Source organism: Cetorhinus maximus, chromosome 19 (genome assembly GCF_964194155.1).
Source record: "Cetorhinus maximus chromosome 19, sCetMax3.hap1.1, whole genome shotgun sequence".
NCBI lineage: Eukaryota > Metazoa > Chordata > Chondrichthyes > Lamniformes > Cetorhinidae > Cetorhinus > Cetorhinus maximus.
This window is the reverse complement of record NC_135897.1, coordinates 78039263-78066107: the sequence shown is the minus strand read 5'-3', so window position 1 is coordinate 78066107 and position 26845 is coordinate 78039263. Positions and strand designations below refer to the sequence as shown.

General features: G+C 43.7%; 1 protein-coding gene across 1 annotated transcript in view; it reads left to right on the top strand.

The window, feature by feature from the left end:
- LOC144693957 (sodium/hydrogen exchanger 9-like) overlaps nucleotides 1-26845 on the top strand; it is a 364072-nt gene that overhangs the window by 75217 nt on the left and 262010 nt on the right. Inside the window, exons 5-6 of the mRNA XM_078564226.1 lie at nucleotides 22152-22267; nucleotides 25393-25498. Coding sequence (XP_078420352.1) covers nucleotides 22152-22267; nucleotides 25393-25498 — 222 coding nt within the window. The remainder of the gene's footprint in view (nucleotides 1-22151; nucleotides 22268-25392; nucleotides 25499-26845) is intronic.

The following is a 26845-nucleotide window of genomic DNA, read 5'->3' as shown; positions in this document are numbered from 1 at the left end:
CAGTAATTGAAAACAGCTGTTTGAACAGTGTTGCTACACGGATACAAGTTCCCTGTTTATTGAGTTCAGTCATGCAGACAGCAGGACAGGCTAAACAAAAAGCTATAAATAATTTGTTCTCAATAGGTGATTTCTTGTGATTAAACTCAATAGCAATACAAATTAAAACGCTGGGAATACTGCAAGGTGCTAGACAGGAATTTGGTTTTGTCTTATGTTAACAGGATAATGTGTTGTGATATATATATATATCCCGATATGTGCCTGCAGCCTGCTCGCAGCTGTGGTAGCACTGCCATCTTCTGCCAGGTCCAAAACCAGACAGGAGACCGATTGACGGTATGAAACTTGACGTTTGTGGCAATGTGAATTCTGTGTAAGCACTAATACCTCCTCATCCTAAATCAGATTTTCCACATCTGAAGCTTGGCAGGTTAATGAGGGCAACTGTAGACTTGTCAAAGCCTAGAGGTGACAAAGTCAGGGATGAGGCTTTGGGAAGTGGTGGGGATAAGGTCGGTCGGGTCAAAGATGGGTGACATTATAAATTTGTGTTCAGGAAGCAGTTCAGATGCAGAAGAGTTTATTGGTTGCTAGATAAAATTGAAAGCGTGCTGTCTATCTCTGTGTTTTTTGGCCTTTTTATTCTTCCCTGGGATGTGGGCATCGCGGGCAAGGTCAGCATTTGTTGCCCACCCCTAATTGCCCTTGAACGAGTGGTTTGCTGGTCCATTTCAGAGGGTTGTTAAGAGTCAGCCACGTTAGCGTCAGCCTGGAGCTACATGTAGGCCAGGTGGCAGATTTCCTTCCCCAAAGGACATCAGTGAACCAGAAGGGTTTTGATGTCAATTGAAGATCATCATTACTGAACCTAGCCTTCAGTTCCAGATTGATTTAATTAAATGAATTTAAATTCCACTAGCTGCCATGGTGAGATTTTGAGCCTGTATGTCCCCAGAGCAACTAGCTGGGCCTCTGGATTACTAGTCCAGTGACATTACCAGTACGCCACCCTCTTTCCCCCTTTTACACAGGATGATTGAGAATAAGATTTTGTAGTCTACAAGGTAAATATCCTGGATGTCATGAGCTTGTTTAAGAGTATGGAAATTTCAATTAAATCATATTGCAACCAGAAATGTCAACCAGGAAAAGATAATTCTGTGCTGACCATAAACCCATGTCAACGGGCCTTTTCCCTCTGTTCCTATCAGATAGATAAAGGGTGCTGGCATTGCATTTATTAAAAGCTTTGTGATCAAGTGAAACTGTATTAGTTATCACATGACTGAACTAATCGTTTATTTAAGCTAGGAGGTTTCTCATGTTACAAAGTTGGGCTTGTGTCCCAGTGTTTCCTTCCTGCACAGCATTGTAATATTAGACAGCTCTGGCCTGGTTTATCCAGCAATTTTTCCCTTGGCTTGCTGCCCTTATTCTTTATGAAATATTGGAAGGAGGCTGGAAATGACCCAGTGCTGTAATAGCCTCAGGCGATGTGCAGTGTTGGTGCAGTGGAGATTCACACTCTCCTAGCTGGAATGCGGTCAAATAAGAAGATCCTGTTGAAAGTTGCCCATAGAAACATTGCTGGGCAGAGCACACCTCCCATTCTACGGGACAATTTAATTGCTTTCAGTTGTCGAATGATTGAAGGCGCCTGTGTTTACTTCAGGGTCCATGGCCCTTTTAATCCGAGCCGTGGTTTAAATTAGTGCCAGACTCCTCAATGTATGTAGTTCAAGGAGGCCGGAGCTGCATTTACTTCCTGCTAACAATTTTCCTTCAGTTTGTAAAGTGGAACTTAACTTTCTGTTATGTCCAGAGCACAACTGCGTTGAACTCTTAGGTCCACAAGAGTATTGAAATGTAGCCTCTTGGTGTGGAAAAGTCACTTACCTTGTTTGCTGCATTGGAATCTCAGTGACTGAGGCTGGAAAAGTAACTCTACTGGTGGTACTGCTAATGAAAGAGGAGCACAGAGGACCTCTCCACAAGTGTACAGACACCACGTGAATAAAGCATCGATTTCATGGGGGTGGGGGGGAGGGGGGGTGCGGGGGAAGCAGTGGAGTGACGTGTTCTATATCCCTCATAAACTTAAGTTCATCCAAAACTCTCTTAACCATATCCTAACTTGTACCAAGCCCCATTCACCTGGCTGTTTGCTAAGGTACATTGGTTCCCAGTCCAGCATCACCTGATTTTTTTTTTCTTCTAATTTTCATCCTTGTTTTCAAAACACTCCATTGCCCCCGCCACCTCTGGCCTCTTGCACATGACAGATTTTTATCATTGGTGGTAGTGCCTTCAACTGCTGAAGCCCTAAGATCTGGAATTCCATCTCTACACCGCTCCACCTCTCTACGTCTCTTGTCTTTTTTTTTAAGACTTTCCTTAAAACGTACTACTACTCTGAACAGCTTTTGACCATCCGTCTAATATCTCCTTGGTTCAGCGTCAAAGTTTGTTTTATGTTCCTATGAAGTACCTTGGGATGTTTTTACTGGGCTAAAGAAGTTATATAAATGCAAGTTGTTGTTAACGTTAGTCATAAACTCTTTTAAATCCAATGCCAAGTCCTGCCTGTTGTAATTATATTGAATTGGGTATCGAGTAGCAGCAGGTTCAGGTACCGGGAATGGCTGCTGGTTGTTGCCCCCGGAGAAATCATGATCATTTATTTTCTCTTGTCTTTGCACACGTGTGTGTATGTGTAATGATTCCTCTGGCTGCAGGGATGGTCTAAAGGACGAAGGCAGTGTGCTGGATTACTGAATGGCATTGCTCTGCGCACTGGGGGGATTCCTTTAACTGCAACATCTGCCAGTCAGATTTTGTTTTAGCTTCCAATTATCCTGTTCCTTCTCTGATGGAGGATGATGATGGAAATTAGTGCAGTTGTCTTGCTCTCTTACTGAATTTGCTAAATTATTGTCCCCCATCCCCCCATACCACCCCCCCAACCACCCCACAACCCCCAGCACCGAGCTTGGCTTCTAGCCAGCATGTGTCCAGATCATGTACTTGTTGCATTTCATTCTCAACAACATCTGAAGCTTTTCTCCAATATTGTAAACTTACATTAGAAACCGGCAACCTCCCTCCACACTGAACGGTGGTTTCTTGATACAAGTCTTCTGGGAAAATTTAATGCCATTGTGTCCCATTGCTTTTCATGCTCCTCATGAAAAAGATAGAGGGGAAAAGGTTCAAAGAAAGGCAACAAGAAGTACGTTGAGTTAGTGAACTACGAAGAATGCAGAGAGGATGAATTGGTTTACAATTGAAAATAAAGATTCAGATGATAAATGAAAGGTGCTGGGGTCACTGATGTGGAGAACCTTTTTTGTTGTGAATGAAGGTAAGCTAGCAAGGAAATGCAATAGCTGGTTTTCCAGCTTTTTTAATCTCTTTACGTTAAATTTGAGATCTTTGATTTTGCAAATTCAGGCTGCTGACTAAGGAAATGTAAAATAAACATAACTTCAGTAATTATCTTTCAGCATTGCTAAACAAAATAAGTGACATCCATTCACTGGTTCATTGACCAATCAGAGTCAAGCTGACTAGTTTAAATTTCAAACAATGCTTGGCGGTTAGCTGTCAGTCACCATCCATTGGTGCATTCTCCATGGCAATGCCTCTACCAATCAGAATTCACTTGCCAACCAATCAGCACTCTCTTCTCATACGCTATAAATATGTTGTTTTCTTGCGAATTGTCTTGATGAGTGGAAGATGAATAGCTTCAACAAAAAATGTAATATTTTTCAGCAATACTCAAGTTCTGAACTACCAAACGACTATTTGAATTACCTTTCAACGAAAGGAGTTAACTTATGAAACAAGCAGCCACCTAAGATGGTGAAAATGTGGGTTAACTTGAATCAATTTTAAAAACATATGGGCCATATTCCTAATTGGCTAGCAAAGGGTATGGATAAAAAAAATTTTTAAAAAAAGGTTGATGAAAACCTAAACGCTAGGACTGAGCAATTCTTGTTCCTATCTTCTTGAAGTATGTTTTTACCTTTCCTCTCGCTCTCTGCCATTATCCCTGCCCACACAATCTGCCTGGGTGAGAGGCCAAACAAGTAGGTGATTGTTTTTTTCCCCCCAAGTGGCCAATAATTCTCTATAATTGATTGCCAACACACCTGAAAAGGGATTCGAGGGCTTTTCTCTCTCCTTTCCCCTCTTCCTGTGGAAAAAGTGACTATCCTCTGTTCAAGGCTTATTCACCAAGCAGGCCAACAGACCCTGAACTTTAGCCACAACATTTCGTGGCAAAATGTGTCGAAATCCCCCAATGTGCTGGCCAACACCCCACCCCACCCCAGCCCCACAACCCCCACCCCCCACAAACCCCGATCCGTGTTCAAGTATTCTTATGCACAGGATTGCGTGAAAATTAAGTACAGATGTGTAGTAAGCTGAAAAAAGATGAAAGGAATTTAGATCAGATAGTCTCTTAGTGAAGCAAGTGAGGCATGTGATTATCATTAGCGTGCTCACTGCTTGAGGGAGTTGGGTATTGTTCACCTCTTACTGGGTCTTATTCATACATTTATAATTAATGGAAAACAGAAGTTCCCCAGCTTGTGGCAGTGGTGAATCAAAATTCCAGTCTCTTTCTTTAAAATAGCAGGATTTCCGAATCGGAGAGTGACTTGGAAAAATGTTATCACCTTGTTGATTTTATTTTCGCTGTTCCTCTTCCTATAAGACCATAACACACAGGAGCAGAAATTAGGCCATTCGGCCCATCGAGTCTGCTCCGCCGTTCAATCATGGCTGATAAGTTTCTCAACCCCATTCTCCTGCCTTCTCCCCGTAACCTTGATCCCCATACCAATCAAGAACCTATCTATCTCGGTCTTAAATGCACTCGATGACCTGGCCTCCACAGCCTTCTGTGGCAATGAATTCCATTGGAATTCACATGGAAGATGTAGTGGACAAGTGACCTTGCTTCATGAGCATGAGTGGTCTGCTGCAGGTACTACAGGTGATGTTTCTTTACAGAATGGGTTTAACCGCTGGGAATACCAGAGGTGTTGACTTCTCCGTACACAGAATGATGAGACCACTTTGTCTATTCCGCTGTGCTTAAGTGTGTAATTAACCCACAATCTGCTTTGCGTTCCTTGTTCCCTGCTGCTGAGGTAAGGTCTCCTACTCCTGTTTTTAAGAGCATTTCTTTTAATTTCATTTTTTTTTGTGCCCGCTTAATGAAAACAAGTGACAGAGCTCTTTGCTGTCTGCTGCAGATCACAGGTGGTTGATCTCAGGTTAGAGCTGCCATCTCTTGGTCATTGAAGGAACTGCATCGAATGTTCCAAAACTTTAAGAAAGCAATTACCTTAAGAGCTAAGTACATTAATATAGACCTTTCAGGATTTCAGGTTGTCCCAGAGCTCTGTATGGTCCATGAAGGATTTTTGGAAGAAGTATCTAGAAAGGGGGCCTAGATTCCCTAGTATTTCCAAGGTTCTAGTGGAATCACACATGACTAGTTCTCACTGGAAAGTGTGCTGTTCTGCGAGTATTTCTGCCACATAATTGTTGTGGATGACAGCTGCACTTCACCACCACAGGGCAATGCACCATCTTGTTTGGTGTCATCTGAAAATTTGACCAATTTGCTTTGAGTTTCAGAATCCAAGTCACTGAAGTAAGTTGGAAACAGCAATGACAACAGGCAACAGCCTGGTATGCTACCTGGATATTAGTCTGGACAGGTCAAGGATTTCTGTACACCTCATCTGGATGGTCATCAGAATGTCCTTTTTCTCAGCTAGTCATTTCCCACATTAGACAAGTGCAGCTGGTCGGGGTCAGTCAATGGTCACCCCATTCATTTGGCTGTGGGACTTGCTCTGGCTTCAGTCGCTGGCTCAGGGTTATTAACACTCCAAGAGGGAGTTGGTTTTGGTGTGTGGCAGGATTTCTTAGCTTCTGAGGTGGCACGTGCAGCATTTTCTGAAGCTTCAAGGCAGTAGTTGCCTATGCGGGTTCTGGGCTTCTGTGCACAGTGTTGCATCGTTGTGCCTGCTGCTGTAAGAGAATATTGGGTGGGTCACTGGGCAGGCATTCTGATATCTGGGTCTATGTGAGGTTCTGGTTTAACCTAATAGGTGTTGGGAATGTTATACTTCTGGTCATGAATGGAAAGAGACAGCTTTTATAAGAGTGAAAAAAAACCAGTCAATGTATAGTGTTGTGATTAATTAATTAGTGCATGTTGGGAGCTTTTGTAACTTGCACATTGGGAATGAAGCCATCTGAATTGCTCCTGGGCATACAGCAGGCTTACCACTTTGCAGAGATTGATTTTTGTAGGCTGTAAAATGTAAACTTAATGCTTATTCCATTCGTCAACTCATTCAAAAATGAAATTACTTTCGCTTTTATGATGCCTTTCATGTAATGAGATGTCCTAGGACTTAGTACAGGGAAGGAGGTTAGGGGCATGTGGCGTAAGGCACAGTAAGTAATGGGCCTTGCAGAGGTTTTGTGAAGGTGGAGAGAGAGGTAGCAAGTTAATACATTTTCAGGAGAGTGCTCCAGAGTGCAGGAATATTGTGGCTGAAAGCTCTGTCTCTGATGTTGGAGCTGAGGGATGCTCATAGAACATTGAGGAAGGTTAGACTCTGAAGAAGACAGTGCAGAGTTTTTTGTTGTTTGCATCACCTGCTGAAAACCTCCCGGTGTCAATGTTTTCCTCTCCTGTGCTTTGCTCTGTTTCGTTCTGTTGCTGTCTCTTTCCTTGCTTTCTCTCCCTTCTGTTGGCAGTCATCACATTTTCTTGCAACCCAGTGTTTTCCTCAAAGCCACTGATAGATTCTGAGGTGGAATCCTGTAAATAAATATAACCCATTAGGAGGCCTTGATCACATTCTGTGTAGGAATTCACCTGTCATTCTCCACTTAGTTTCATTAAAAACCTTAGCATATCATACACAGCCTTTAGTGCCCTGTCAAGTAAGGACGATTATGTTTAATAGAAATATTCAGTTAATTTTGTGTGATAGTTTTTTTACTTGATAAATAAAAATCAGTTAATAGAGAAGTGATTCTACTAGGCTTGGTAGTTGTGGCGTACATTGTCATTTCACTTGGTACAGAATGGCAGCACTCCTACTGACTGAAGGTTAAATGTTCTTGACCTCTGCTCATCACACTGAAACAGTGCTGTTTGGGGATCCTGATGTCCGTAGTGACTCTTCTCATTCTCACAATGTGCTACGGTTCTGCTCTTTGGGCTTCTCTGTGTTGTTGAGGTCCCCGTGGAGACCGATAACTTTAAGAGAGATATGAATCACCCAATAACCAACTCAACAGGATCACACGACAAGATTTCATGTTCTAAGACTTGTACTGCAACAAAAACACTAAAATCAACATAGACTAAACATTACTTAGTCATAAACTAATTTATTAAACTACAGAAAAGGAATCCCCTAGTAACTTCTTAACACAATCTAAAACCCCATGCCGTGTTTATACCGTCCACCTCCGTGTCCACAAAATTGTAGTCCTATGGTTGAAGTCCAAAGCTCCTCTAGCTTAGTGGGATCTCATCTCCCTGCCTCACCAGAGGGAATCTTCCAGAGTCCTTTTAAACGGAGCTGCCTTCACTCAACCCTTTGAGCATAATTGAATGGACTTCCCATTACGAGGTAACCTCTGGTGATTCCGTGGTCTGTAACTCTTCACAATCCTAGTTTCCACAAACGTAGGATCCGTCCCAACCAGCCCTCTGTTCGGCGATTAACCCAAAAGCAGAACTTTTCTTCTACCTGACTTAGCAGCACCTGTGGTGGGTCGTCTTCCCCAAAACTCTCAATCGGACTGCCTGAGAGTAAGTTGCAATAACAACTCCTTTTGTGTCCAGGTGTTAAAACTGCTACCTAACTTTCAATAAGTTTTGACTTGGACCCCCCCTCCCCAAAGTCTCCACGACAACCAGGTCACGTGCTTGTTTCCAGGCAGAGTTTAGCATGATTACCAACCCCCATTTAAATCACTTTAAATTAAAAGAGACGTTTTAAAATATAACTGTCTTGTAAAGCCGAGCGTTTGCAACAGTGTGAAACTGTTCGGTGGCAGATGGTGAGTGCTGCATCATTCCATGACTGTGACCCTCCTTACTGTGACAGTAAGGAGGGTCACAGTCATGGAATGATGCAACACAGAAGGAGACCATTCAGCCCATTGTCCCTGTGCAAGCTCTTTGGTAGAGCTAACCAATTAAACCCACTCCCTAGCTCTTGCCCCATTGTCATTGCAATTATTTTTTCTTTGAGTATTTTTCCAATTTTTTTTGGTGTTACCAGTGACTCTGCTTCCTCCTCCCTTTCAGGCATTCGAGATTATAACAGCTCACTGTATGTAAGAAAAAAATATATATAATTTTCTCATGTCACTTCTGGTTCTTGTGCCAATTACCATAATCTGATAAATTGTGGGGGTGGGGTGGGTATAGTTCATAATGCAGGAGGCCTGTGTCAAAACACAAGATAATAAACATGTTTGCTGAGTGGGAAGATAAATGACAAAGCGTGAGGTAATTTATTTTGTGAAGAGGAATAAGGAGGTCACTTATTCCTTTAGGAAGTAAGAAACTAAGTAGGAGAGAGGAGCAAAGAGACCTGGGAGCACTGGAACATAAATTACTAAAAGTGTATTGCAAGTTGGTCAGATCATAAAGAGTTGAAACAACATTTATTGCTAGAGGAACAAAATGCAAAGGTGGGAGAATTAATGCTAAATTTACGTGGAATCTTGGTGAAACCACGCTTTAGAGTACCATGCACAGTTCTAGTCTCCAATCTATAAAAAAGGATACTGAATAAAGTGCGGAAAAGATATATAAGGATGTTAGCAGAATTGAGGGGATGCAATTACCAGAACAGATGAAGCAGGCTGGAATCATCTTCTCTGATGAAGACCTTTCAAGTTATGAAAGGGTTCAATGGTTTGGAATTGGGGAAACTGTTTTCATTTACGGGTAAGTCCAGAGCATAGGAACAGGAGTAGCTCATTGAGTCCTCAAGCCTTTTCTGCCATTCAATGAGACCGAGTTCCATATGCTGGCCTTTGCCCCATATTCCTTAATGTCTTTGATTAATAAAAATCGATTGATCTTTAACAATTAGTCCAGTATCAGTTGAAGAGAGTTCCAACCTTCTGCCGCCCTTTGTATGTTGAGTGTTTCTTCATTTCAACCCTGAAAGGTTGGGCTCTAATTTTTAGGCCATGCTCTTGAATCCTAAACTCCCCAGCCGGTGTAAATAGTTTCTCTCTACCTGACCTGTTCCCCTTGAAAACTTTGATCAAATCGCTCCTTAACTTGAGAATTCCAAGGCGTACAAGGTATGTGCTATCGGTACCTTCTGGAAGCCCACATAAGTAATGTCCTTGAATAACCCGCTGTCCACTACTTTTAGTCACCTCTTCAGGAAAACTCGGATTGCTCAGGTGTGATCTATGCTTTATCAACCCATACTATTTCTCTCTGATCAGCCAAACGTTTTCCAGGTGTTCAGTCATCCTAGCCTTATTTTTTGGCTCAAGTAATTTCCCAACAACGAGTATTAGGCTAACTGGTCTATCATTCCCTGAAATAAAAACAGAGAATGCTGGAAAAACTCAGCAGGTCTGGCAGCAACCGTGGAGAGAGAAACTTAGTCAACATTTTGAGTCCCTATGACTCTTCTTCAGATCTAAAAAGAAGTAGAAATGTGATGGATTTTAATACTGTTTAAGAGGGGATGGAGCAACGTAGAAGGTCAGGGATCGGTGGGAGCTAAGGAGAAATTTGACAAAGATGTCATGAACACAGTGTTAATGGTAGTGTTAAAGAATAAAGAATTGTGCTGATAGTGGCACAAAGATAAGATAACAATGTGTTAATAGCAGAACAAGGGTCAGTGCTCTGAAAGCAAAACATAAAAACAAGTTAAAGATGGCCCTGGTGGTAGTGGTGGTGGGGTGCGGTTGGGGGAAAAAGGATAAAATAAATGAAAGTTTAAAAAAAAAATAATTAGATTAAAAAAGGAACAGTATCTCATCTTCCAATTAGGCACTTTACAACCTTCCAGACTTAACATTGAGTTCAGAAACTTCAGACCATGAACACTCTCTCCTCCATCTTTACCCCCCTTTTTAATCCATTTTAAAATTTATTTTTTTTTCCCTTTTCCCCAACCACATCCCACCTACCCAACAGGGCCATCTCTTACTTGTTTTTATGTTTTGCTTTCACAGAGCTCTGACCCTCGTTATGCTATCCTACATTTATACTACTATCAGCACCTCCTTTAATCTTTAACGCTATCATTAACACTCCCTTTGTCCTGTGCCCATGACATCTTTGTCAAAGATCCCACCCATCCCTGACCTTCTATTTTGCTCCACCTGCTCCAACCCCTCTTAAACAGTATAAAACCCATCATATTTCTACTTCTCTTTAGCTCAAAACATTACTCTTTCCCTCGCTACAGATTTTGCCAGACATGCTGAGTTTTTCCAGCATTTTCTATTTTTATTTTCAGATTTCCAGCATCTGCGGTATTTTGCTTTTGGCTTCATGTATAATTCCCTGGTTTCCCTCTTTCACGAGTATCGGAATGACACGTGCAATTTTCCAATATAAAGGAACTTTGGAAGAGCTGACAGCTTATTTTAAATACTGAGTCACAGTTATATTTATGAAGCCAGATCATTTATTTAGATTAATGATTAAAATTGCAGTATACTGTTCATGCACCCCACAGGGCATGTTCATGTGAGAGTTATCATGCGTTTGGTTCCTGATCATAAATTGAGTTTTGAGCCCTTTGTTCACTAGGTGGCGCTGCTGCACTGTGCAGCAGGGCTTTAATAGCTTCTGCTCCTTGAGAGTGCCCCTTCGTAAAGGGAAGTGTGATTGTAGTTCTGTTTTGTATTTTTGTATTTTGTTGTAGTTTTGTATTGCTGCTGCTCTTTACTCCCCATCTCCAGTGCTGTGGATAGTTTTCTGAGTCTAGATGGGTCACAGTGACTGAGTCTGGCATTGCATCATTGCTGCTTTTGATCCCATCATTGGAAAGTCTTCCAGGGGCAAGTTTTTATCTCTCGTTTTTACTCCCCCCTCCCCCCCCCCCCGCCTCCTGTGTATAGAAAAACGTGGGTCCCTATACCCCCAAGTTGGGGCAAGATTAAGGGGCTCGCAGATGAAAAGTTCGGCAGGTCAATCGCCTTTTCTCTCGTACGTTTTCTATTGCCAGTTTGAGTTCCATTTGTAGGGAATTGGAACCTGGTCTTCCCATTGAGGCTTTGGGGTGCTGTGGATTCGGAAGAAGGAATTGTGTTAATATGGTGGCTTGAGTGACCTCAGATTATTCTAAAGTGCTTCAGAGCCTTTAGAAGTACTTGAGAAATGTAGTCATTTTTGTGATGAAGGGAAACATGGCACAGCTTGAGGTCCCACAAACAGCAACAATACGGCTAACCTGCTTATCTGTTTTGGTTGAGCGATACATATCGGTCAGGAGATCACGAGAACCCTTTTGCTGTCCTTTGAATACTGCAATACTTTTTCTTTGAAGGTGGCCCATTGTTCAGCCATTGTCCTTTCTACCAACAGTTGACTCCAACTCACTCGACTCAGATGCATTCTCATCCCATCGAAATTGGCTTTCCCCCAATTAATTACCCCTGCTCTGGATTGTTCTCTATCCTTTTCCATAATTAACCTAAACCTTATGATACAATGGTCACTGTCTCCTAGAGGCTCTCCCACTGATATTTAATTCACTTGGGCTAACTCATTCCACAGAACCAAGTCCAAAAGTGCATGTCCTCTCATTGGACTGGAAACACTTCTGTAGAAAATTATCTTGAACATATTCCAGGAACTCTCACCCCTCTTGTTTTTTTGTACTATCTCTATCCCAATCTATATTTGGATAATTGAAGTCTCCTATTATGATTACTCTATAACTCTTGCACCTCTCTGTAATTTCTTTGCAAATTTGTTTCTACACATCCTTTCCACTAGTTGGTGGTGTATATACTACACCAATCAATGTTATTGCACCTTTCCCATTCCTTACCTTTTAGCCAGAGAGATTCCGTCCTTGACCCCTCAGGAACATCCTCTTTCTCCAGTACTATAAAGCCATTTTTAACCAATATTGCCTCACCTCCAACTTTTTTCTTTCCTGTCTCTCCTAAACACCTCATACCAGGAATATTTAACACCCAGTGCTGCCCTTCTTGAGCCAGGTCTCTCTTACAGCAGTAATATCATAATTCCATTTGTTAACCTGTGCCTGCAGTTCATCAATCTTATTAATCACATTCCATGCATTCGCATACATGCACATAAGCCCTGATTTAGGCTTTTTTACTTTCATGCTTATTCTGACCCCATCTAATGACTTACTGTCGCCTACTCTAATTCTATCTACCTTGATGCAATTCTGATATATCTTCGTTATCACTTGATACTTCACTACTTCCCACTGCCAGTTTTTGTCCTCTGCACTCTGAATTTCCCCCCAGGTTCCCATCCCCTGCCAATCTAGTTTAAACCCTCCCAACAGCACTAGCAAACCTCCCCACATTAGTCCCGGTCCTTTTTGTGCAGGTCCCACCTGACCCAGAACTGGTTCCAATACCTCAGAAATGTAAATCCTCCCTCCCACTCCATTTCTTCAGCCATGTGTTGAACTGCTCAATCTTCTTATTCTTATGTTCACTAGCACGTGGCACTGGGAGTAATCCTGAGATTACTGCTCATGAGGTCCTGCTTTTTAATTCCCTTCCTGACTCCCTAAAATCTGCTTTCAGGGCCCCCTCATCCCTTTTCCTACCTTTGTCATTGGTCCCAATACAGACCACAACCTCTGTCTGTTCACCCTCCCCCAAAAGAATGTCCTGTAGCCGTTCTGTGACAGCCTTGACCCTGGCACCAGGGAGGCAACATATCACCCTGGAGAAATGCCTGCCTGCTCCCCGAACTATGGAATCCCATACTACTATAGCACTTCCACTCTTCCTCCTCCCCTCCTGTGCAGCTGAGCCACCTGTGGTGCCACGGACTTGGCTCTTGTACAGTCCTCTGAGGGACCATCTCGCTCACCAGCATCTAAAATGGAAAAGTGGTTAGAGAGCGAGACAGCCTCGGGATTCCCGCACTACCTGCCTGTTTCTCTTAGATACTCTGGTGGTCACCCATTCCCTCTCTGCCTGTGTACTTCTTAGCTGTGGTGTGACCACCTCTCTAAATGTGCTATCCACGTAATCCTCAGCCTTGTGGATGTATCACAGTTACTCCAGCCGCCACTCAAATTCCGCAACTCGGAGCTCAAGGTTTTGCAGCTGGTGACACTTCCTGCAGATGTAATCATCGAGGGCACTTTGTGCCTGCATGACTTCCCACATTCCGCAAGATGCGCATTCTGCATGGCCGAGCTGCACTGACATACTTTATATAAAGCATTTACTACAATGTTTACTAATTTATTTTAATTATCTTAATTTAGAATAATTCCTACGTATACTACAGTTCACAGTGTTTATCTCCGTCTTGCCCCTTCGAGCCCTTTTAACTCTCTGACTGCACTTTGTCTCGCCCCTTCATGCACTCTTTTAGCTCCCGACTCCGCTCCATGCATGCTCCAAGCATGACCCCGAACTTCCAATCTGGATATTTGGTTTTTTTTTTTGCTCATGGGATGTGAGCATTGCTGGCTAGGCCAGCATTTATTGCTCATCCCTAATTGCCCTTGAGAAGTTGGTGGTGAGCTGCCTCCTTGAACTGCTGCAGTCTGTGTGGTGTAGGTACGCCCACAGAGCTGTTGGGGAAGGAGTTCCAGGATTTTACCCAGCAACAGTGAGGGGACGGTGATATATTTCCAAGTCAGGATGGTGAGTGGCTTGGCGGGGAACTTCCAGATGGTGGTGTTCCCATGTGTCTGCTGCCCTTGTCCTTCCAGATAGTAGTGGTCGTGGGTTTGGAAGGTGCTGTCTAAGGAGGTTTGGTGGGTTCCTGCAGTGCATCTTGTAGATGGTACACACTGTTGCCACTGTTCGCCGGTGGTGGAGGGAGTGAATGTTTGTGGAAGGGGTGCCAATCAAGTGAACTGCTTTGTCCTGGATGGTGTCAAGATTCTCGTGTTGTTAGAGGTGCACTCACCCAGGCAATTGCAGAGTATTCCATCACACTCCTGATCTGTGCCTTGTAGATGGTGGACAGGCTTTGGAGAGTCAGGAGATGAGTTACTCGCAACAGAATTCCCAGCCTCAGACCTGTTCTTGTAGCCACTGTATTTATATGGTTAGTCTAGCTCAGTTTCTGCTCAATGGTAACCCCCAGGATGTTGATAGTAGGGATTCAGTGATGGTAATGCCATTGAATGTCAAACGGAGATGTTTAAATCCTGTGTTGTTGGAGATGGTCATTGCCTGGCACTTGTGTGGCATGAATGTTACTTGCCACTTATCACAAGCCTGAATGTTGCACAGACCTTTCTGCATCTGGACTTGGACTCCTTCAGTACCTGAGGAGTTGTGAATGGTACTGTACATAATTCAATCATCAGCGAGCATCCCCACTTCTGAGCTTGTGATGGAGTGTAGCTCACTGATGAAGCAGCTTAAGATGGTTGGGCTGAGGACACTACCCTGAGGAACTCCTGCAGTGATGTCCTGGAACTGAGATGATTGACCTCCAACAACCACAACCATCTTCCTTTGTGCTCGGTATGACTCATTCTGTGGAGCCTGCTCCTCTGTGTTAGTTGTTTAATTGTCCAGCACCACTCACAACTAGATGTGACAAGACTTGCAGAGCTTAGATCTGATCCATGGGATCGCTTAGCTCTTTGGCATGCTGCTTCGCTATTTGGCATGCAAGTAGTCTTCTATTGTACCATCACCAGGTTGGCATCTCATTTTTAGCTATGCCCAGTGCTGCTCCTGGCATGCCCTCCTGCACTCTTCTTTGATCCAGGGTTGATACCCTGCCTTGGTGGTAACGGTAGAGTGGGGGATATGCTGGGCTATGAGGTTGCAGAATGTGGTTGAAAACCATTCTGCTGCTGCTGATGACCCACAGCGTCTTATGGATGCCCAGTGTTGAGTTGCTAGACCTGTTTGAAATCTATCCCATTTAGCACGGTGGTATAGTACCACACAACACACTGGAGGGTATCCTCAATGTGAAGAAAGGACTTGGTCTCCACAAGCAATGTGAGGTGGTCACTCCTGCGAATACTGTCATGGAGAGATGCATCTGCAACAGGTAGATGGGTGAGGTCGAGTAGGTTTTACCATCTTTGTTCCCTCACCACCATCCGCAGACCCAGTCTAGCAGCTATGTCCTTGGGACTAGGCAGCTCAGTCAGTAGTGGTGCTACTGAGCCACTCTTGGTGATGGACATTGAAGCCCCCCACCCAGAGTACACTCTGTGCCCTTGCCACCCTACCTGCTTCTTCCAGTTGGTATTCAACATGGAGTACTGATTCATCAGCTGAGGTGGAGGGTGGTGGTGGGGTGCGATATGTGGTAACCAGCAGGAAGCTTCCTTGTTGATATTTGATCTGATGCCATGAGACTTCATGGGGTCCAGAGTCATTGTTGAGGGCTGCCAGGGAAATTCCCTCCTGATTGTACACAACTGTGCTGCCATCTCCAGTGGGACAGGACTTAACCAGGGGTGATGATAGTGGTATTTGGGACATTGTAAGGTATGATTATGTCAGGCTGTTGCTTGACTAGCCTTTGGGACAGCTCTCCCAATATTGGCACAAGCCCCCAGATGTTAGTAGGGGGGACTTTGCAGGGTTGACAGGGCTGAGTGTGCCGTTGTTGTTTCCATTGCCCAGATCAATGCTGGATGATCCATACAGTTTCAAACCTTTTTGACTTTTCTGTATTAGTTTGATACAACAGAGTGGCTTTCTAGGCCATTTCAGGGGGCATTTAAGAGTCAACCACATTGCTTTGGGTCTGGAGTCATGTGTAGGCCAGACCAGGTAGGAATGACAGATTTCCTTCCCTGAAGGACAGTAGTAAACCAGATGGGATTTTACGACAATCTGAAATGGTCTCATGGCCATTATTAATGAGACCAGCTTAATTCCAATTCTTTTCAATTAATTTGGTGGCATTTGAACCTTTGTCCCCAGGCTATTAGCTTGGGCCAATAAAAACAGAAAATGCTGGAAAAACTCAGAAGGTCTGTCAGCATCTGTGGAGAGAGAAACTGAGCAATCATTTTCCGTCCTTATGACTCTTCCTCGGAGCTGAAGAGTGGTAGAAATGTGATGGGTTTTATACTGTTAAAGAGAGAGGTTGGAGCAGGTGAAGCAAAATAGAAGGATCAGGGATGGGCAGGAGCTCGGGTGGAATTTGACAAAGATGTCATGGACACAAGACAAAAGGAGTGGTAATAATAGTGTTAAAGACTGGACCTGGGTGTAGCCTGGGCCTCTGGATTGCTAGCCAAGTGACATTACCAGTAAGCCTCACCTAACCCTGCTTAGCGGTGCCTTCTTTGGAACAACCAGTCAGCTTCTCTGCAACTGAAATGAGGCCCATAATAATGTGATTGAGGACTGAGAATTGAATAATCTTTCCATTAGAATTTATTAATTCTAAAGCATACTGTAGCTGATTTCCCAAACGTGACAGACTAGTACTGAATGCCTAGCCCTAAGTGTAAACCCAATGCAGAACACACATTATTGTGGGAGTTATCACTGAAATCTGAGCATGTGCTCCATGGTGAGGTGTGCATTGCCCACTAGCATTCCACTTGTTCTAAGGAGAACTATTTTCACTGAATAAACAAAGAAACACATTCAAGATTAGAAGTGACTTGGTATGCGTTAGGACATGGGCAGCACCAGCATGCCATTGAGAATCAACTTGTGTGTGGATAACCCTGCAACAAACCAAAAAGCGGGCTGCTTCCTGGCTTGAAATTCTCGTAGAATCTGCTTGTCTTTGTGAATTTTGTATTCATTAAGGTGAGGGATGCTGGTTCTTGGGAATGGAACACCTTCTGTTTCAGACGTCCACTGTTACCATTCGACCATTTGCGATCATGTGTTGATCAATTTGGTTTACAGCTAAGCTTGTTTTATTGTGTTGCACCAATATTTCGTAGCCCTGATCTTAGGAACACCTGTTACTCCAGCGGTGCAACATTTTTTCCGTTTGCTGTGCCCACATCTTTACATGTGATTACCGATTAAGAGCAATTTTGTGCTGCATCTCATAGTCTCTGGACTTCAAGACTGGCCTAGTTCAGGACCTTGAGAGATGAGATTTTTGATTCATGACTCTGAGTAGGATTTAAGCTCAGTGTCAGAGGTGAATGGACGGTATCTAACCACTGCTCCTCATTCATACTATGAACAATCAGATAGTTTCTTGAGTCCAAGTCTGTTATGTAGCTCTTATTAGCCATTGCTAAATAGAAGTCTTGGTTCATGTTGATATTAAATTATTCTTCTGAAGATAAGAATGTAGCTTTATCTAACATTGTACAACACTGCACACAACCAAGTGCTTCTGAAGTGAAAGCTCTCTGAGATTTTATTTTTTTTTTGTGTATAGTAAACCAAAGGCAGAATTCAAGATTGATACTTTCATATTAGGCAGGCAACCCATTATTAATTTCAAAGATTACTTACTATTCAGTCAAGCAAAGCTTCTTGATCGAAGTGGTTAATGGAGTTGCATTCAGGGTATTTGTACTTTATAGCTCTGTTCACCAGTTAAAAATTGTCCAGTGGGTTTGAATTTAATGCAGTGCATATCTGTGGGCCTCTTCAAGCTGACAGTATTTAATCTGCGGAAGTATTTTAGAAGCAATTTGGAGAGTCTCTATAGTCGAATGGGTTAGCACTTTGAGGTTTCAAATCTGGGGCATGATGAGGCCAACTGATGGATGAATCTACAGTCATTGGGAGCTGTCAAAATCCTAAGCGAAGTGAGGTTGGATTGTCTCAAATCATCATGCCATAGGCCCAGTCTCTCAGTCAGACCTCCCCACAATTTGCCACACATTTACCATGTTGGTGAGAGAGACCAGAAGGATTTGGGATGAGGGGAGAGAAAAGAAAGCTCCTTTGAAGCTGGCAATAAGATAATCTGTTGCAGGAGCAGTCAAGGTAGTTTGTTTGACCTCTGCTCTATCTGACTCAGGAAGACTGGGAGAAAGGACTTATGTTTACATTTATTTAACACCTTATTATCATAGCTCTCACAAACCGTTTTTTTTACAATCAAGGAATTACTTTTGATGCGTAGTCCATGTTATGTAAGCAAATACTGTAGCCAATTTTCATACCGCCAGGCCCTACGAATAGTGAATGAATGAATGGCCACCTGATTTGGTTTTGGTGCTGTTGGATGAGGAAGGCTTGTTGACCGGGAGACCATGAGGACTCTGGTCTTCTTACAATCATGCTATGGGATATTTTCCATTTAATACAACAGGCAGGTAGAGATTGTGTTTAACACCTCACCCAAAAGATTGATGGCATTACTGGTATGTCTTATTTATATAATTGGGTAGCAAAAATGGGAAAAATGCTGTATTCTCTATTATTAACATTACTTTCCTGGATGAATGAACACATTCACTCAAGTAAGTCATTTTTAGTGCGAAGGAGTTTGTACATTAGAAGGAGTTGGTAAATAATGAAGGTGAAGACCTGGACTGACCGTAGATTTGCACCTATGTGTAAATTGCATGCTTGAATTTATTGCACTTAGAAAACTTTACAGTGATACCTGAGCAGCAGTTAGATGCAATAAAACTGGCTGAACTGAGTGTCACTAAGGCACTGATCATGAGGGTAAACATTAGTAACACATGGAGGAGATTTGGCAGCACCATGAAGAATTGAAAACCGTGCAGTTAAGAAGGCTTTGCTGATTGTTCTAGCTAGTAACAGTAATGTGTTGGCCTTTTTGTACTACACTGTCATTCTGTGCATTTATTTAACTCTCTACAGAGTTTTTTTTTCATGTTGCACTGAATTTTCTCCTACCCACTGAAATCACTCATTCCTCTAGGGATGTGGCTCCAGATTCCTACAGCATGTGGATAATTTTCATTTGAATGTTGGAAAGTCACTCAATTGGGGTGGGAAGGCACTCACATGTATGACATTGGATAGCCATTACAAATGGGAAATCTGGTTCATCTTTCTTCACTCCAATCTCGAGTGCTGAGCTGGTTGTAGCACCTCCATTGTAGCACTGGCTAAGATCATTTAATTCAGATGAAGTTCTGATGAGTCATACGGACTTGAAACGTTAACTCTGTCTTCCTCTCCACAAATGTTGTCAGACTTGCTGAGTTTTTCCAGCAATTTTTGTTTTTGTTTCAGATTTCCAGCATCTGCAGTATTTTAATTCAGACCAGACCAGGGATTGAAGGTGGACCTTTCTGCTCTGTATAACTCAGTACTATGAGATGCATTTGCCTACATAACAATGGCTTTTGTACTTAGAAAAGTAATTCATTAAGCAAAGCACTTGAAGTGCTGCAGTCCTATGTTAGATGATGCCATTTAAGGAATACTTAAATCTTCATTTTTCAGGTGTACCATTTCCAAGACACCATTTGTTTACTGTGTCAGCTGTGGTTCATTTGGCAGCATTTTTACCTCTAAGTCAGAAGGTTGTGGGTTCAAGTCTTACTCCAAAGACCTGAGCTCAGAAATCTAGGCTCACGGTCCAGTGCTACACGGCCCGAGGTACTGTTTTTTGGCAAGACGTTAAATTGAGGCTCCATCTTCCCTCTCAGGTGGTCAGAAAAGATCCCATGGCACTATTTGGAGAAGAGCATGTGAGGTATCTCTAGTTTCCTGGCCAATATTTATCCCTTAATCAACATGACCAGACAACAGATTATCTGGCCACTATCACTTTGCTGTTTGTGGGACCTTGCAATGTGTAAATTGGCTGCCATGTTACAACAGTGATTAATTTTCAGAAGTACTCTGTTGGTTCTAAAGCTCTTTAGGATCACAGAATCACACAGAATCACAGTGTAGAACAGGCCCTTCGAGTCTGCACTGACACGTGAGAAACACCTGACCTACCTACCTAATCCCATTTACCAGCACTTGGCCCATAGCCTTGAATGTTATGACATGCCAAGTGCTCATCCAGGTACTTTTTTTTAAAGGATGTGAGGCAACCCGCCTCCACCACCCTCCCAGGCAGCGCATTCCAGACCATCACCACCCTCTGGGTAAAAAGGTTTTTCCTCACATTCCCCCTCCCTAAACCTCCTGCCCCTCACCTTGAACTTATGCCCCCTTGTAACTGACCCTTCAACTAAGGGGAACAGCTGCTCCCTATCCACCCTGTCCATGCCCCTCATAATCTTGTACACCTCGATCAGGTCGCTCCTCAGTCTTCTCTGCTCCAACGAAAATAACCCAAGTCTATCCAACTTCTCTTCGTAACTTAAATGTTTCATCCCAGGCAACATCCTGGTGAATCTCCTCTGCATCCCCTCCAGTACAATCACATCCCTCCTATAATATGATGACCAGAACTGCACACAGTACTCCAGCTGTGGCCTCACCAAGGTTCTATACAATTCCAACATGACCTCCCTACTTTTGTAATCTATGCCTCGATTGATAAAGGCAAGTGTCTCATACGCCTTTTTCACCACCCCACTAACGTGCCCCTCTGCCTTCAGAGGTCTATGGACACACACGCCAAGGTCACTTTGTTCCTCAGAACTTCCTAGTGCCATGCCGTTCGTTGAATACTTCCTTGTCAAATTACTCCTTCCAAAGTGTATCACCTCACACTTTTCAGGGTTAAATTCCATCTGCCACTTATCTGCCCATTTGACCATCCCGTCTATATCTTCCTGTAGCCCAAGACACTCAACCTCATTGTTAACCACCCGGCCAATCTTTATGTCACCCGCAAACTTACTAATCCTACCCCCCACATAGTCACCTATGTCGTTTATATAAATGACAAATAATAGGGGACCCAGCACAGATCCCTGTGGTAAGCCACTGGACACTGGCTTCCAGTCACTAAAGCATCCTTCTGTTATCACCCTCTGCCACCTACAACTAAGCCAATTTTGAATCCACCTTATCAAATTACCCTATACCCCATGTGCATTTGCCTTCTTTATAAGTCTCCCATGTGGGATCTTGTCAAAGGCTTTGCTGAAATCCATGTAAACTACATCAACTGCACTATCCTCATCTACACACCTGGTCGTCACCTCAAAAAATTCAATCAAATTTGTTAGGCATGATCTCCCTCTGATAAAGCCATGCTGACTATCCCTGATCAAACCTTGCCTCTCCAAGTGGAGATAGATGCTCTCCTTCAGAACTTTCTCCAATAGTTTCCCTACCACTGACGTGAGACTCACTGGCCTGTAGTTCCCTGGCTTATCTCTACAACCCTTCTTAAATAGCAGAACCACATTAGCTGTTCTCCAGCCCTCTGGCACCACCCCGTGGCCAGAGAGGAATTAAAAATTCGGGTCAGAGCCCCTGCGATCTCCTCCCTTGCCTCCGTCAGCAGTCTGGGACACAAATCATCCAGACCTGGAGATTTGTCCACTTTTAAGCCTCCAATACCTTGTCACTCCCTATATCAATTTGCTTAAGAACCTCGCAGTCTCTCTCCCTGAGTTCGATACCTTCATCCTCATTCTCTTGGGTGAAGACGGACGTGAAGTATTCATTCAACACTCTAGCGATGTCCTCTGGTTCCACCTATAGAATTGCCCCCTTGGTCCCTTATGGGCCCTACTCTTTCCCTGGTTATCCTCTTCTGGAGTTGTGAAACGCACTATATAAATGCAGGTTTTTCTTCAGATGATCTTTTTCTGCATCTTGCCAATTATTTATTTCCTTCCTGTGAGAAGTACTGTTTCGATAGCAGCAGGTAGGGAAGGCAACCTGTTCCGCAATACCTCTCTATAACTCCCCAGAGGTATGAGAGTGGGGATGGGGGGTTGAATTAACTCATCTCCTGTAATTGCTTGTCTGAAACTGCCTTTAAGAAAAATTAGAAGCAGCAAAAAGACCATGGCTAGGATCCTATGTGATTGTGCTCATAACATCTTTATTTTATTTTTCAGTGGCATTATGTATGGCTTTGTCATGGCTATGATCAACCTTGGTCAACTAAGCAAGCATGACTTCTACTTCACTGACTGTTTATTGTTTGGAGCTCTGATTTCAGCCACTGACCCAGGTAAATATTGAAGGAAACGTTCCATAACACACACAACCATGTGTGCCAGAACACGCATATTACAACCATTATGATTGTTGGAACTCATCACTACATCAGCATTCTAATTCCTAATTTTGATCGCTCAATCATCAGTGATTTGTCTTCAGATGCCTAGCCCTTAAGCCCTGCAATTCCCTCCCTCATGGTCTCTGCCCCTCCACTGCTCTTTTTCCTCCTATAAGTTGCTCCTCAAAACCTACCTCTTTTTGTAAGCTTTTGTCACGTTTGTGGGTCAGTCAAATTTTGTTTGATAAATGCTCCTATGAAGTGCCTTGGGACATTTTATTATGCTAAAGTTCTACATAAGAACATATGAAATAGGAGCAGGAGCGGGTCATTTGGCCCTTTGAGCCTGCTCCTCCATTTTAATTTTGGAAAATTAAAATCGATGCATCCACTATCTAAGTAGCCACTTCTTTTAAGACCCTAGGATGAAGCCCATCAGGACCTGGGGACTTGTCAGCCTTTAGTTCTAATAATTTTCTCAGTACCCTTTCCCTGGTGATTGTAATTGTTTTATGTTCCTCCCTCCCTTTCACTTCTTGGTTTACAGTTATTTCTAGGATGTTATTTGTGCCTTTTCCAGTGAAGAAAGACAATATCTGTTCAATGCATCCACCATTTCCTATTTCCCATTATTAATTCCACAGACTCACTCTCTGGAGGACCAACACTCACTTTAGTTACTCTTTTCCTTTTTAAATACCCATATAAAATCTTACTGTTTTTATATTTCTAACTAGCTTTCTCTCATACTCTAATTTCTCCCTCCTTACTTTTTTAGTCTTCTTTGCTCATTTCTATATTCTGCCTAGTCTTCTGACCAGCCACGAATCTTTGCAGAATTGTAAGTTTTTTTCTTTCAATTTGATACTCTCTTTAACTTCCTTAGTTAGCTATGAATGATGCTTCATTTTTCTAGAGTTTTTTCTTTCTCACTGGAATGTATCTTTGCTGAGTGTTATGAAGTACAGTATTTCCTTAAGTATCATCTTCCAATGTATCTCTACTGACCTTTCCCTTAACCAGATTTCCCAGTTCACAATAGCCACCTGTCTTCATACTTTTATAATTGCCTTTATTTAAGGTTAAAACACTAACCTTCTCCCCAGTCTTCTCTGCTTCAAACAGAATGCAAAATTCAATTATGTTATGATCACTGCTACCTAGGGGCTCCTTTACAATGAAGTCATTAATTAATCCTGGCTCGTTGCGCATGGCCAGATCTAGAATAGCCTGCTCTCTAATTGGATGTAGAATGTGCTGCTCTAAGAAACTGCTAAAAGCACTCTATGAACTCATCTTCCAAGCTACCTTTGCCAATCTGATTCATCCAACCTATATATCGATTAAAATCTTCCATGATTATCGCTGTACCCCTCTCACCAGCCCCCATTATTTCCTCATGTGCTATGTTAAAATGCAAGTTATTGTTCGGGTCGATTTCTTCAATGCCTGTCTTTAGAAATCAGGCTTTTTATAAGTAGCTGATTCTTAACTGGTGTTTCTCCTAGATTCTGAGATGTGGAGATGGGGGTTTGGGGGCAGTGGTGGGGGTGGGGGGTGTGGAGGTTGGGGGTGTGTGGGGTGGGGTGGGGGGGGGTGGCGGTGTGTGTGTGTGTTGGCGGGGGGGGGTTTGTGGAAGGAGAAGGTTGTGAGTTGTAAATTAAAAAGTGGAAGCCTCACTCAACATTTGGTGTTTAAAGCTCAGCATCAGAAAAACATAGCTCCTGCAAGTCCAACTCTTTCTGGTATATCTCCAGTCCTCCCAATTCAGCCTATACTGTAGTTGACCTGGCTGTTTTTAAAAAAAAAAGTGGAACCCTGCACACTGCAACACGTGATATACATGGAGCGCACCACATGTAAGAGCCATTTATCTGTAATAGTCGTAAAACATGCAAGGTTTGGCTACAGCTCTTCAACTGGTTGAGATTCTTGATGGAGGTAGGAGGTAAGGTTGAGTTTCCTGTCAAATCTGATACTGAAGTTCAGAACCTGATAATGGAGAGGAGTGCATAATGGATTGATGTTTGAGGCCAGATGTTTGTTTCACTGTTGGTGAACTATAATAACTAAAAATAATTCACACCTGACAGCTGTTTTCATTTTTCTTTGTCTGGTTAACACTTAAGACATTTTTGAATAGCCCACTCTGAAACAAGAACAGGTTGAGAGGCAGACAACCTTCCAGCGGGTTCCAGGACTCATTGTTGAACGTTGAGGCCTATTGTATGGAGATGTGCTAGCTACAGAGCAGTGTGGGCGTAAAGGGCCTTATACTCTAGCAGCTTCACCACGTGCATGGTTTGCCAAAGCTCCAGTTAGATTGCAAATGGGTTCTGCGTGCAGGGTATGAGGGAGCATGGCGAGGGTATGAAGGTCTCTTGGTTGGGGGTGATGGGTGAGGCTTTGAGGGCCTGACATTCATCATTATAACTGGGCCGATGTCCCAGTGAGCCGAGACAGATGTTCCAGCCTTCCAGCCATGCCATCCGCCCACCTTGGTTCCTGCCTGCCCACACCAGGCCCAACTCCATTCTGCCCCCCACCTCCCTGGAACAAACGTATGGTGGTCAGAGGGCTAATCCTTAACGGAGATGGATTAGAGAAGGCAGAATCTTTCCTGACTGCCGAAACCCATCTTCACAAAAATCTGCCCCCCACCCCCACCCCCACCCCCAAGTCTATCCATGAAAGCAAACGGATTCCCCAATCTTGCTGCATCCTCTGCCCCACCCAGCCACCCGCAATAGGAACTGTACGAGCAACCTGTGCTTATGTACTTCCTGCAGGACAATTTCTATCGAAGTGTCTCTCTGTTTATTTTGGCTTGGAAGTGTCTATATTAATATTAATGACTTTCGAATGCTGCTGCAAGAGAGTTGCCAAGCAACAGCAGCAATGTACTGATCAAAGGTTTGCAGGACCTGTGATGAAGTGACTATCACCACCCCAGGAAGCCTCAGACAGCTGCAGTTACCTGGGGCTTCGGGCCTGGTTTTCAGTTAATGTTGTGTGTTGCAGCCTCCTACTAATGCTTGAATAAAGTTTGCTCTGTTGTTTCTTTTCCCCCCACACAGTGACAGTGCTGGCCATCTTCCATGAGCTCGACGTGGACTCACAACTCTATACGCTGCTGTTTGGGGAGAGTGTTCTGAATGATGCAGTCGCCATCGTCCTGACTTAGTAAGCACACGGAGGCCAAACCAAAGCTGCTTTTTAAATTGGCTGATGTCACCCGGGGTGTGTTGGGAGCAAGGTGCTGTACTTCACAGAGAGAGAGAGGATTTAGACTCCCCACCCGTGACCCCCCCCCCCCCCCCGCCCCGACTCCCCAGCCACCACCACATCAAAGCCTAAAGCTATGTTTTAATAAAAGTGAATATTGCTTCTAAATTAGAAATTCTAGATATGTAGATATCATTCCGTGTTTTCTATCATCCTAGATAACCTCCTGGTGGATGGTTGTGTAATATATTCCCGTTTTAGATAAATAAATCACCTGGCAGGAGGAACAGTTCTTCTACCTTGAATAATTATAATTTACAGCCAGCAGTCTACATTTGTACTTCCTGTTTTTCTTTCTTTTGGCTGTTTGCTTTTGAACAATTTTGTCTAGTGCACAAACTACTGACAGAGTCGCATACACGGTAGAGACTTAGATCCAACAATTGCTGTTGCTGCTATTAGTGGGTGAATATGTTATACATTCCCTTGTCCATTATATGAGCAGAGACATTGCCTGTTTAGCATTATAGTTATACTTGTACTAAAATAGTAGAGAGATGTACACCACACGATGGCCCGATTTTTCAGGGTCGCGGGGGCTCGGTCCCCGCCATCCGAAGAGTCAGCGGGGAACACATCCCACTAACTTCAGCAGCCCCCATGCCACATTACACTCTAATGAGCATTGATTGACATAAGGCATGACTTCTGCCCCTCACTCAGGAGGAAGTACCCGCCTTTGAGAGCTGTTGCCCAATCAGATTAGCCGGCAGCTCTCCAGTCCTTCCAGTCATAGCACCGCAGTGGCTGGAAGAGGTACTGCAGGGAGCAGGCTGGCGACCTGGGACTCGGTGGACAATTAAATGGCAGGGGTCCCAGGGCATGGAGGGTAGGGAGCACCATTGGGAGTGGGGGGGGTGGGCACGATCAGAAATTCAGGGGATAGGCCAGTGGGGAGAGAAGTCTGGAGCTCACTGGGCCTTAAGGAGAGGTGCCCCCAGTCAAAAGAGGGCTTCTGATGGAGGCAGCACCACCACCCTCCCACCCAAGATCCAACTATCTTTATTCCGGGCCTTCCCGCCCTCACCGCCCCGCGCCCCCCCCTCCCCCACCCACCCCTGAGCTGTCATTCGCCCGCCAGCCTAAAAATTGAGGCTGGGCAGGAAACAGCACTTAAGTGGTCATTAAGTGGCCACTAAGGACCTCAATTAGATCAAGGGCAGGCTTCTCATCCGAAGGTCCTGCCCGCCCCAGCATAAAAATTACTCCAAGGCCGGGCTGCACAGGAACCCAGAGGGAATCCTT